Here is a 12,268-nt window from a genome sequence, read left to right on the forward strand (position 1 = left end):
TACAGTCGCAGTGCTGCTCGATGCTATATTTCAATCGAATTACGAATTGAATTTCAGTGATTTCATTACCGAAGCACCGTAATTTTATTTCTTATATAAATCGTTGTAGAGATAAGCTCGGAGGTTTATTTTATCGTTTCTCGTACATTCAGCAGCAATCACCGCATAACGTTCTGCGAATTAATTTCCGCGCTTATTCCGGATAAAGCTAAGAGAGAGAAAGAGAGAGAGACAGAGAGATAGAGAGAAGCGATGTGGATTTAATATAAAACCTTGCACTCCACTTCTATTCTCTTTTCATTCTAAGCACTCTGGAAAATCTGGAAGCTAACGATAAGCATAAAACAGCTATATCGTAGTACTACACGGTTAATGTCACCGTCTGTTTACGCTGATGAACAGGCTGCATGTATACCGGGTTTCTTCCGGTTACGACAGGTAGTGTAATTCTGGAATAATCGTGATGCGAACAACGACGCGATAATCAGAACGCGGAAATGTGCGGGTGGCGGGAAAAGGTCAAATAGATTCATACCGAGGGGAGAACTAAAAAGATATGAAAAAAAAGTGGAAGAGAGAAAAAATGACAGAAATAAGGATACAAGGAAAGATGCGGATAGGGACAGCGAGGACGGAAAAAGGGAAAGCTTTTAACGCCGAAAAAGGTTTTGGTAGAGCCATCGTGCAAGGAAACCCTTTCGCCTGCAGGCAGCGAGTGTTCGAATGAAAGGGTCCCGGTGCCGTAAAAGTTTCAGTTCACCCACGTTCTATATTTAATTTTCAAACTCAAAGGTACTTCTTTTTTGTTATCTATAGCCGTGCAGCCGAGAAGCAGATGCAGGAAAGTTTGGCGAGCAGGCACCGGAGGCATGAATGGATTTCGATAAGGCGTACACGGGATAATCTCAAAGCCAACCTGCGGCGAGTACAGTAAGTGCTGGTAAAAAATGGTTGGATGAAAAATCAACTCCTTGATAAATCGAGATGAAAGACAGAAAATCGCGTTAAATAATTGCAATTGCGTGGTTGAACCGATGCTGCGGTGTATGAAGAAGGTGCACTTGCGAAATAAACCGCGTAATATTATCCGACGAGCTCATCCGTGCATCTCAAGCAATCTATTTATACGGATAGTAAAGCAAACCTCTTCAGTTGACGCTGGGTTACGAGGGTAATTGCCGTGTAAACAAACTACAAACCGACTACTGTAAATCACGGAATTGGTTTCGAGGGTCCCGTCTAGTGCTCCAGTGCACACAAAGCTGCGGTGAGACGGAAAAACAAATCCAAGGATTAGGAGACGTGCAGAGGGTACGTTACTTCGAATTTAGAATCAACGTGTACTTTACTCCTTCTTCTTCTTCTTCTTCTTCTTCTTTGAGAAGTTTTACCCCAATACCCCCAGAATGAAAATACGATTGATCGTGCAAAATTTTACTTTATAAAATTTTTTTTAGCACCCACATAAATTTGTTACCTTTAATTACGACGCTGGCTTTTCATTTTATCTCCTTGTTAGACAAAACTAAAAATGCGTGTCACTTAAAGATCGTCACAAGTGTGAAAAAGCAATAAAATTATGGAATCATCGTCTGGTCCATATTTTCAAATCTCCTTACTGTGAAAAATGTTAGCTTCTCTTGTGTTATCAATTATTCACATCTACGTTCGTGCCTTGCAACTTGTGTGCCGTATGTAATGCAGGATAGCCATGTGTACAATATTCTACGCAGTACTTACTTAAGGCCTGACGTTTGAAAAGAGTAAGGCGAGACCTTGATAAGGTGGCGATATCGACTACCGCAACGAGTAAAACTAAAATGAGAGAGGATATCCGGTGGTGGTGCGGTTTGTCTTTCTCCGCCTGTGGCTACGAGAGCTCGGTCCTTGTTTCACGGAACGAGCACAATTTCCTTCTAAATTCGAATGACGCAATTATTGATTGCCATTCGACAATCGTACGCCACATATATGTACGAGAAGATCATCGAGATGTGATCGGGAAACCGAATCCTCGTGACGTGATAAATTTATTCTCTATACGTCGGAGTACTATTTATGGATCGATTCAACTTGCATAATTCCAAAGGAATCCTCACCCAGATTTTCACCCGATCACCTCTGGGCTTGCAGTATTTCCTCCGAAAACGACGGGGTTCGTAGTTCGTTGACCCTGTTGCATAAAGCATAACCCTGCGTATAACGAGAGAGCTGTGAATCGTACGTAGGAAGTAGTCAAAGGTTAACGCGGTTCAACCGTTCCTTATACTCGACACTCGTCGTTACATCTGTATCCACAAAACAGGCTCGTTTGTGTACACATATGTATAATGCATGCGTGCACCGCACCGCATGCATTTATACGGCTCGTAAAGGAAGCCGAACTTCACGCATACGATATACACAAACGTGAAAAACGATGATTAACCGTCTTATATAGCTTCCTTCATCGAAGAGTCTCGTTGTTAGGCTCCCTCCGAAAAATTCGACACTTGTTCTTCCGGAACTGGCGATGCCTGCGGTAATTTCCTTCACCAAGTACGACAGAAGCCAGCGGTAAATGGGGTTCGATAACGTTCGAAACAACTACTCGAATTCACGACTGTATTGCCTTTTCATAAATCGAAGCTATTGTAATAATTTTCCGTTGTCTTTTGACAGATAAATTATCATTCAGTTCGATAATTTGCACCGTATTCTTCTCACGGATATTCAATCCTGAAATTCAAATGAGCGGTACTCGTAATGAACGATAGCACTGCTATTTCAGTAACGTGTTACAGAGTCGATTCGAGGAATCGGCAGGCGCGTTGTCAGTCACACATTTGCATATTACTCGGAACCTTATGTTATAACATGGATTGACCAAGTTTAGCGCCTGTTGCAAAGCTACAAAGGCGTAGAATCTTTCATATATATACATATATACGTACATGTATATATATATATATATAATTATACATACGTGTGAAGTGCAAAGTCTGAATGAACGCTCCAGCTGAAACTCTCTGAAAGAAGACGTAGGTACGTGTTGGTTATATCCGATACGTGATATCTGTATCAACGAACCGGACGGCGAGAGCGGGTTTTAGAGTTTGATGAATCCATCGTTGAAACGTGCGTGTGTCGGCGTGCGTGAATGTACGTAAACACATTGCATTACAGAGTTATGTATACCGAGCGAATTAACAAATGAACGAATCACTGTCCAGGTTTTATAATTGAACATCCGGAGTTCTGCGAGTACACACGTTACATACACGAGTCTAATTAAGCTAGGCGCGTATTACAAACCGAGTGAGCTTGTGCAGCGTGAATGAAACCTCCTTCCGCGAATGGTACGTATGTGCGTACCTTACATGTAACACATACGCCAGAGATAATGTTTATACATCGAATAATCACCGGCGCCCAGCGACGATCGAACTCTTCCCTCAACGTCAAACAAACAGTTTTAGGTACACGAGGATGATGAAGTTAGTAATGTTACTGTAACGATGCATGTTTAGGTAAAATCGTTACTTCTCAACTTCAGGAATGTCTAAAATTTATACTCGTATTTCGCAGAGCCAACTCCTTGTACGTCATTCTCTAAATCTCTAAAATTGCGCAATAATGATTATTTTCACCGATGTTTCGTTACGTTAACGTTACTAACTTCAGGCCTTTTGTAGGTACCACATAAACTCAGGCACACGAGGGGCGTCTAACAGTGATAATAATTAATAACGTAATAATTCCAGGGTGTGTGGCTCGATGTTTCCCTGCGTAAAAGATACCTACTCTGTACACAAACCGAACACATCCGGTCGTGCAATCGTGATTTGTTTTTCACGTTGCATCGGGGCACAAAGCTCTGATTCACGGTTTCGTGAACCGGGGGCCCCGGGGGCTTGGATAAAAATGGAAAAAGCGAAGTCGCCGGAACTGAAACAGCTGCACGCATCGAGATACGAGGGTCGCGAGAATCCGGAACGTTTACTAAATACACGGGGCAAATTTCCTAAACACTTGTTCGATTCTCGCGAGGAAGGCCCCGCGTGCTGTGTCGAACAACTCTGGCCATAAAACCGCCCCCATATAACCTGATTATTCAAGCGCGAGAAAATCCGTGAAGCGCGTGTATTTGGGCCACCGTGATAGCTTATCGTTCTTATAGCTCAAGTTTCGAGACCTTGTAGTCCTTCATTCGCAAACGGCTCGCTTACAATTGCGTTTCGCGCAAAAATTGCGCAACGTCGAGTCCCACGGGTTTTTTTTTTCCACAGCGTCGCGCGATATGTTATTTTAATTTTCTTCGTTTTTGGGTCAGTGAGCGACTGCCGCTGGGGAATACGCGGCTGCTTTACAACGTTAGGTATGTACATTTATACCGGATGTTCTCGAGACGGTTTTGTCATTCGCAATTTATAATTATTATGCTGCAGCAGTCTTATAAAGCCGTGCTGCTGCAGCAGCGATTGGGATGAGATGGACATTTTTTGGCTCATTCGTCATCGCTTCTCCGCTGTCGTTGCTTAGCAGGAATTTTTTATTTATGTCTTTTTTTTTTCACCGCCCATTCGTGTATCTACGATACAAATATGTGGGTGCGTGAAAGTTCACTCTCACCACAACCGGACATTTTGTCTGTACGACTCATCGTGTCGCGTCACTCGGTTCAACGGATAATTACTTAATGTGTACATGTATCGCGCGAATGAAAAGTATTTCTTCGAAAACCGAAAAAAATTTGCAACGAAAATAACGTGACGCAGAATCGGGTGATTTGAAAACTTTTGCAATAACATCGCCGTCGACCGAAATTTCCCATTTTTGTTTTTTTACCCGTATTGAAGTACGAGAAAAATCAACACGTTCACTGGTCTAACACAAACCAAATCTCGTTCACGCCTAATCATACGGTTCTGTTGCGCTGGGCTACCACGTCTGCAGCTTGATAATATATTGGACCGTGAGATAAGTCGAGATTAGGGAAATGGGACGGAAAACTTATCTCGTTACATTTGTCCTGACAAATTTTTCGGTACGAGTTATATTCAAGTATATACATATATATAATAAGTAATGAAAATTCTCTGCACAGAATTCGTTGAAACACGTATGATCTGTGATGTATGCTATACATATACATGTCATACACGGTATATGTGTACACGATTGGTAACGTTATACGAAAAGATGGAAAGAAAATGTGAAAATCGATCGGAGATGATTATATGTACCGTTTTCTGGTGAGAAGAGTGTAGGACTCCTTGGAGGGCGTGCAGAGTTTCATCCTCATTTTGCGCACGCGACCCCCTCGTTTTTTGGCGACACCTCCGTCGAGGACCGGCATTCAGACGTCCAAACCTGACACCGACGTCGAGATGGCGGCGAGAAGAGAAGAGAAGAGAAGAGGAGAGGAGACGAGACGAGACGAGAGGCCAAGCGAGAAAATCGAAGTTGAAACCTCGTCACGAATCACTGGTTATTCGATCAACCACCAAATATATTACCCCACGGATCGACGTGCGCTCATACCCGCCACTCTTTCAACTTTTACGCACGAAATGCAGCCGCGATTCGTGAAAGTATAATGTAATACGAACACGAGAATAAACCGCACTTGTTACTCAGCGAATATGTGTATGCGTATATTTCGATTGTGAAAAATTACGAAAATTCGTTTTAAAATATTTTCTTTCTCTCTTTCTTTTCAAATCGCATAACCTCACGGCGCGTAAGAAATTTCTTGATAATCGCGTGGACGTGCGCGAGGAACGATTTACGAAAGGCAGACCACGTGACCCTCTCTGCTCGTGCGTTACGCACAGACTGACGGACGAGCCTCGGAGAGGACTCGTAGTGAATGGTGCGTCACGGTGCGTGCCTGCCCACGACGATGTGTCGAGGGTGAGGAGGGGGGTCGACGGCATCCTGTGAGTCGCTCGATGCACGTGTACCGATGCATGTGTAAGAGAATGCGTGTCAAGCTGCTGCTGCATCCCGATCCAGGGTGAAATATGCCGTGCGTGTGTGTTTGTGCGCGAGTCGAGATACGCCGGTGACAAGAGATTCTGTGACGGTGACGTGTTTTGATTGATTCACAATTATCTCTTTATATATTCTCCGACAGGCGATAGCCGCCGCGATCAATCGAGGGAAATTTCAACGATATCTCCGCCGTTTGTAATAACATTAATAATGTTACGATTCGTGTTAGATTTACTGGAAACTGATCATACTCGATAACGAATTTCTTTCGTAGACAACGCGGACAAAAAAAAAAAAAATAACCGAATAAAAAACCTTTACCGAACAAATGAGTTGATTGTCACTTTCCAGATACTGTATTTATTTATTTCAAAGTGCGTCGATTGAATATCAGGTTAAATATGATTTAGTGAAAAGATGTATAGTCAATTTTTATCAATTACCTTTAACAAAATTGTTGAACTCTAAAATGTCGATAGTATATACAACGAATTAGAGAAATTAGCATTTGTACATCAATAAATTGTACCGGTAAGAAATATTACGTGCAAAATATCATCAAACTTGTCTTTCGCACGAAAAAAAAGACGATGTTTTTATTATATTTTAGATTCAATTGAATTAAAATATTGTTTAAATGAGAGAAGATAATTATCGAATTGATGATAAATTTCTATTTTTCCATCACATGAAGTTTTTAAAGCTGGTGGGAAAAAAAACGCCACCACAATAAAAATCAGTTCTCTATGTGTGTTCAACAAACATGCTTTGTGGTTAAAGTTTGTTTGAATCCGTGCGTGAAAAAGCGCTTTATTAAAATAATAAAAAGGAAATAAAGGAGATTACGGAAGCGTCAAAAGGTGTCCCTGTGTTCGAATTCATCCGCACGGTATTAATCGAGTGCATGACAAATCGGGAAACCTTCGATGCCTTTGGTTAATCACGCGAAAGCGTCGGGACGCACAACGAATCGGGAACTTTCCGTGAAATAAGTCGATATATCGATTTCACCGATAGGAGCTGATTGGTTATAGAGAGGTTCGGTAAAGTAGATGAAAAATCCCCCACAAAACCGAGTCCCGATCGCAATAATTTATGTCTCCTGAATGCGGTTTCGGATCCACGAGGGGCGCTCAGGCTCACTCAGCGTACTCGAAATCCCGACATCTGCGACCGCTCGTAAACTACATCGACACACAATGTGACCTCTTCGCTCTGATTGCCATTCTTTTCGTCGTCAGGGAACAAATAGACACGCGGCTGACGATTCCTCCGCATCCTCGCAAAAGCTGCGGTATTATCTCCCCTTGGTCCGATTGCACGCAATTCGAAAATTTCCGGGATTAGCTGACAGATTATTAACGAACGTAAGCATAGAAAAAAGGCAGAAAAAATGAATAAAGCCTGATTATGGAATCGCAATTTTGTCGAGTGGACGCGTTTGATTATAGACGGTCCCTGTTCGAGGTTCTGGATTAAGAATGACCAAAAATAATCGATTTTCGATTACATTGATTATTTTTTTCCGATTAACCGAGTATAATAGATTATTTTTCCTCACGGTAGGTTTTGGTTTTTTTACTCCCATCAAAGATGCGATACAATATCAATTTACGTGATTAAAGTATCAACTATTATCATTGTCTTACTTACTGTTAGTACCTATTTGATATAACGAATGAGAGACAAATGAATATTTTCATCCTAAAATTGAAAAATATTTTGATGGAAACTATAAATTATCAAAAAACCTTTTCGCCGTTAAAACTACATACTGAAATTGACGAAATTTTGGTTTCATATGCACCCTTTCAAAAAAATACGAAACAATGGGTTGATCGATTAATTCCTACCGATTTAATCGAGTCGATTATTTTTAGCTTAGCGGTGATATAATCTGAATAGCATCACGTATTTATTCTGTGACACAATGTCGCCGAGAATACGACGTCGACATCGTGTGGCCACGAACTTGTGGAATCGGTTTTTTACAGCACGGTACTGCTCAATCGTAAAACATAATTATACAATCGTCATCACTCTTCGCGAGCACGTATAATATACATATACGGCTGTTCCCGTACAGATTATACGGGTGAACATAAAACGGATTACGAAAGATTGTGATCTCATCACTGTCGTGCCACTAAAACATAACACTTCTCTTTTCCGCCGAAGTAAGCGTTTTTTCGTGTCTGGATATCACCTCGTCGTTTTGTATAACGGACGAGGGAAAACTTTTGTCCAATTCTTGAGGTATCGATTATTAACACGCGTTGTTTCATTTATATTCGCGAAATGATAAGAGTTCGGTTTCAAATTTACGATTACATCAGTTGCAGCGTTTCGCGAATTCTGCGCAGATACAGAAGAACCCTTGGTTTTTCTTCACTGTAGATCTGATCTCGAGAAGAGTAACTAAATCTTACATGTCTGACTCGGCATTTTCATTGAATTCCAAAAAGAAAAAAAAGACGAGAAAAAATGAAAAATGTCCCCGTGTACGGAACACTGCAGGTCGTTGCTGTCCAGAGTCCACTTAATAACGCAGGAGGACGTTAATTGATCGCCGAGCAAGTGAGGTTTAATAGACGACAATTAAAGGACTCGACCGTAAAGGCCTGGCGATACATCGCGAGACCATTAATTTTTTACCTCCCCCTCCTTCTCCGACTATCCTGATAGCGAAGAAGGTTGCATCGCCGAGTCGAGTAATGCGCATCCCAGCGATATTCTTTCCGCGGTATACAAGTACGAGGTTTAAGGTTTACAACACAGGTATACGTGCCGGAGAAACAATAAAGTTTTAATCCACGGTGCAGGTCGATGAGGTGGGTAAGGTACAAGGTAGAAACGTATGCACGTATGCTGCACGGATCCCTCGTTCTTCTCGGCTGCGTCCGTCTTTTCACCCCTTCCCTCTCCGCCCCGTTGATCCTCCTCGTTACCCGAGCTTCTCGCTCCGTACCGTGTTTATAATGGGTTGTGTGTTACCCTTTTCACGTTCGTTCCACAGCCCGACAAGGGTCGAGGGTTCGCACGCGTTCCAAGCAGAGAGAATTTGGACAGGGTAAAAATTGAGTAACGGAAGTAAAAATTATTTGCGGAGACAATCCGGACGCGATTTATAAAAATTTGTAGGTAGCCTGAAAATTCGTCCCAAATTAACAGACTCAAACCGAATGAAAACGGTATTTTACACGGGGTTCTGTAAACGTCGTTACATTACATTACATTATTTCGGGAAGATAAACATTGCTTCAGACCCGCGTCAATATATTGAATTTTGAATGAAATTAAGCTGTCTAATTCCCGTTTGTGGTCCGATAGTAAATTTCATTATTAATTCAAGTGCGTCCTCGTGGTTACCCGAGTGAAACGCGGCGTAAAATAATTCTCTGCTGGTTGTCGTCGCGACACCGAACGACCGGACTATAAAGGAGGGTCGGTCAGCGCAATTTAGAACCCGCAGAACGCAATTGAATAAAAAATTCTTCCTCCTCTGAAAGAAGCCCCGCACCTCTCGACGCGGCTCGCATTGTCCGATAGGTGGACGACCATAACGACCGTCCCTTCGTGTCTCTCTTGACAATCCTCGGGTCTAATTCGTTGGGCGATACCTTCCGCACGGCTTTTAGGCATAGGAGCAGAGACATGTCACGTGTAATATCCATGTACATACATACATACGTGCACGCGTGCGAATGGAGGGACGTGTTTTGTGGGCTGTCAATCGGCAGGGACTTTGACCAGGTCGAAAAGGGAGGAGGTGGTAATCCGCAATTCACTTCGAAATTTATATACCCGTTCCGGAGGAGTGCGAAGCAGGAGTCGCAATGCGGCGGGGATGACGGCCGAGGACAGAGGAACACGTGCGTAAAACAGGTATGCCACCTACAGGATGCACGTTTGCACGTCGGGGGCGGATGTTATTCGCCTGCGGGAGAAGCTAATCGGACCGGACTAATCACTCGGGGGATTCCGGGATATTGTCCCTGCGGCTGTACCTTGAATGCGGCTGATTCTTCACCGATTATTTCCGGCCATTTTCGCAATATTATTCCGCACCTATGGTACGTGTCCGTACGTATAACGCCTTCAACGGTGTTCCTGATTTCGGACACTATAGCCTATACCTAAAGCCCTTGAATTGTTCAAACCGAAGGTTGACGAAAGTGCGCGGGAACAGAAACCACGACGAAGGAAATATTGCGAGTTAAATTATTGCGGAAAGGCTTAGTTACTGTACGTCTCGAATTTCGTGTACATTGTAAAAAATACCGGTGTTAAAATTGACCAACAGTGGCCGGTGTGGACTATTATGGAACGATTTTTGCGATGAATTCAGAAGTTGAACTTGTTGGATAGAGTTAGATTGACACAAAAAAATATTCTACGCAAGTCGACGCCGCATTTTTTTTTCTTCTTACAGTATACAGGCGAGGTCGCGGTATATAGGTGGTGCCGCGGTGATTCAATTAACGAGTGAAAACAGGTCCGAGCAATGAAGACGTAACAAGCGCTATTCACCGAGAAATTGAACCTTAACAAGCAAGTGAATGCTTATAACGCGAGCTGCGCTTCGTTGCGTTGAATCTGCATCACCGCGATGCGATCGGTGCGGGTAATCGATCCGTGAATGAAAAATACGTATTTGTGATACAATATCGGGGAAAGCCAAGGATCGTCGTACGCGAGACGACGATTCGATTAACTCGCGAATCCGGCATACGACGACGCGGCGTCAAGTTCATCGGTCTTTTACCGCTGTAAGTTTGGGCAAACGAAACGCTCTTCTCGGACGTCGACGACGCAGCTGCAGATATTGTGCACAATGGTCATAAACGCGACAGAAATTGACCATAACGAAACGGTACGGTGGAATAAAAATTCGCGGATTGAACGTGACGCTCGACGTCGTCGTAAACCGCGCGACGCTTCGCACGTCTGGTTATATGTACTGCCGATTTGAATTTCGACCGTGTCACCTTATACGTATGAGGTACGTTTTACAACGTTCGCGAAATAACGCCTCGTAATAATAAAATGGAAATCGCGGATGCGATGTTCTGGACCCTTAAACTCGTTCTATCTCTCTCTCTCTCTCTCTAGCTCTCTCATTCCGTACCGGCATTAGAATAATTCCAAAAGCGTGACCGAGTGATGGCTGAATGACTGACTCGACGAGTGTGACATGCGTTCAAACGCACCCAATAAAAAGACGAAAACAATAAAAGAGATCGCTCCGTTCTTCTTTCCTAGGAAGGATTGACTAGACGTTTCGCAGCACGCCGTTTCATCCATTGTAACCGTGATAGACGTGACGAATTTTCACGTCACATGTATCACATGTATGGTGGTATAATGTCCCATCGGGTATTCACGAAACACCATGTATATAACACTGACACGTGTCGCAAAGAGAGAGAAAGAGAAAGAGAAATCATCTCACGGACTCAAGGTATGACGCACAAATTTCAAATAACTAAATCTATCCGTGAACAGAGGATTCTATATCCCAATCGTTCATCCATGGCTCTCAGTAGACAAATACCGTTCAAATCTGGACAAGTTGTATAGCATGTGTACATACTAAAAAAAAAAAAAAAAAAAAAAAAAAAAAAACGTGAGTCACAGAATTGAAAAGTGAACGAAATGATTACAGCAATACAATTCCGAGTTCGTCATTCGGCTCATTATTGTTGAACCGAATATGAGCATGCATGGTCAGTTTTCCGTGAAGCACCGTAACGCGCTGCGTTACTGTATAGGTTTACCTCTCGAAAACTCGTCGTAGCCATGCCTACGGTTATACACACGCTGGGCTCTCGATTGTAGGCCAATACACAATCGAGAGAATTCGGAAAGGGGTCATCGGAGGGTGTGAGAGATAGAAGGAATATAACCGGAGCGGGAAATACGGTGTATGGAAGGGAGGAATTTTTCAACTAGTCGATGCTCAAATGCACGCCATGAACGCCGACGTTGCATTGTACGGGTTCGCCTGAATGCCTCCATTGTCGGCATGCGCACACTGGCGTGCATTATGATATTAATATTGTATCTCCATGCCCCGATACGACATCCTGCCCTATTCTTTATAGATTATTCGTTACAATTGAATTCATTTTCTAGTGCGAGGCTTAGAGGTATTATGCGTTTACTCTCTTGTATGTACACACACGGTTTACAGTGTATATTATACAGACAACAAACCGACGGCCCGTTTCTCTCTCGTTCAATTCACCTTCCATTCAATTATCACAAACTCAATTATTTACACTCCGTGTGC

General features: G+C 42.9%; 1 protein-coding gene across 5 annotated transcripts in view; it reads right to left on the bottom strand.

The window, feature by feature from the left end:
• Positions 1-12,268, bottom strand: part of LOC107227802 (rap1 GTPase-activating protein 1) — a 158,347-nt gene that overhangs the window by 59,421 nt on the left and 86,658 nt on the right. The window contains exon 1 of one of the 5 annotated variants that reach the window (XM_046743787.1): positions 5,226-5,803. The exons of the other annotated variants lie outside the window; for them this stretch is intronic. Coding sequence (XP_046599743.1) covers positions 5,226-5,338 — 113 coding nt within the window. The 5' untranslated portion in view covers positions 5,339-5,803. Of the gene's footprint in view, positions 1-5,225; positions 5,804-12,268 lie in introns of those variants that run through there. 5 annotated transcript variants of the gene reach the window in all.

Source organism: Neodiprion lecontei, chromosome 1, assembly GCF_021901455.1.
Source record: "Neodiprion lecontei isolate iyNeoLeco1 chromosome 1, iyNeoLeco1.1, whole genome shotgun sequence".
NCBI classification, from domain to species: Eukaryota; Metazoa; Arthropoda; class Insecta; order Hymenoptera; family Diprionidae; genus Neodiprion; species Neodiprion lecontei.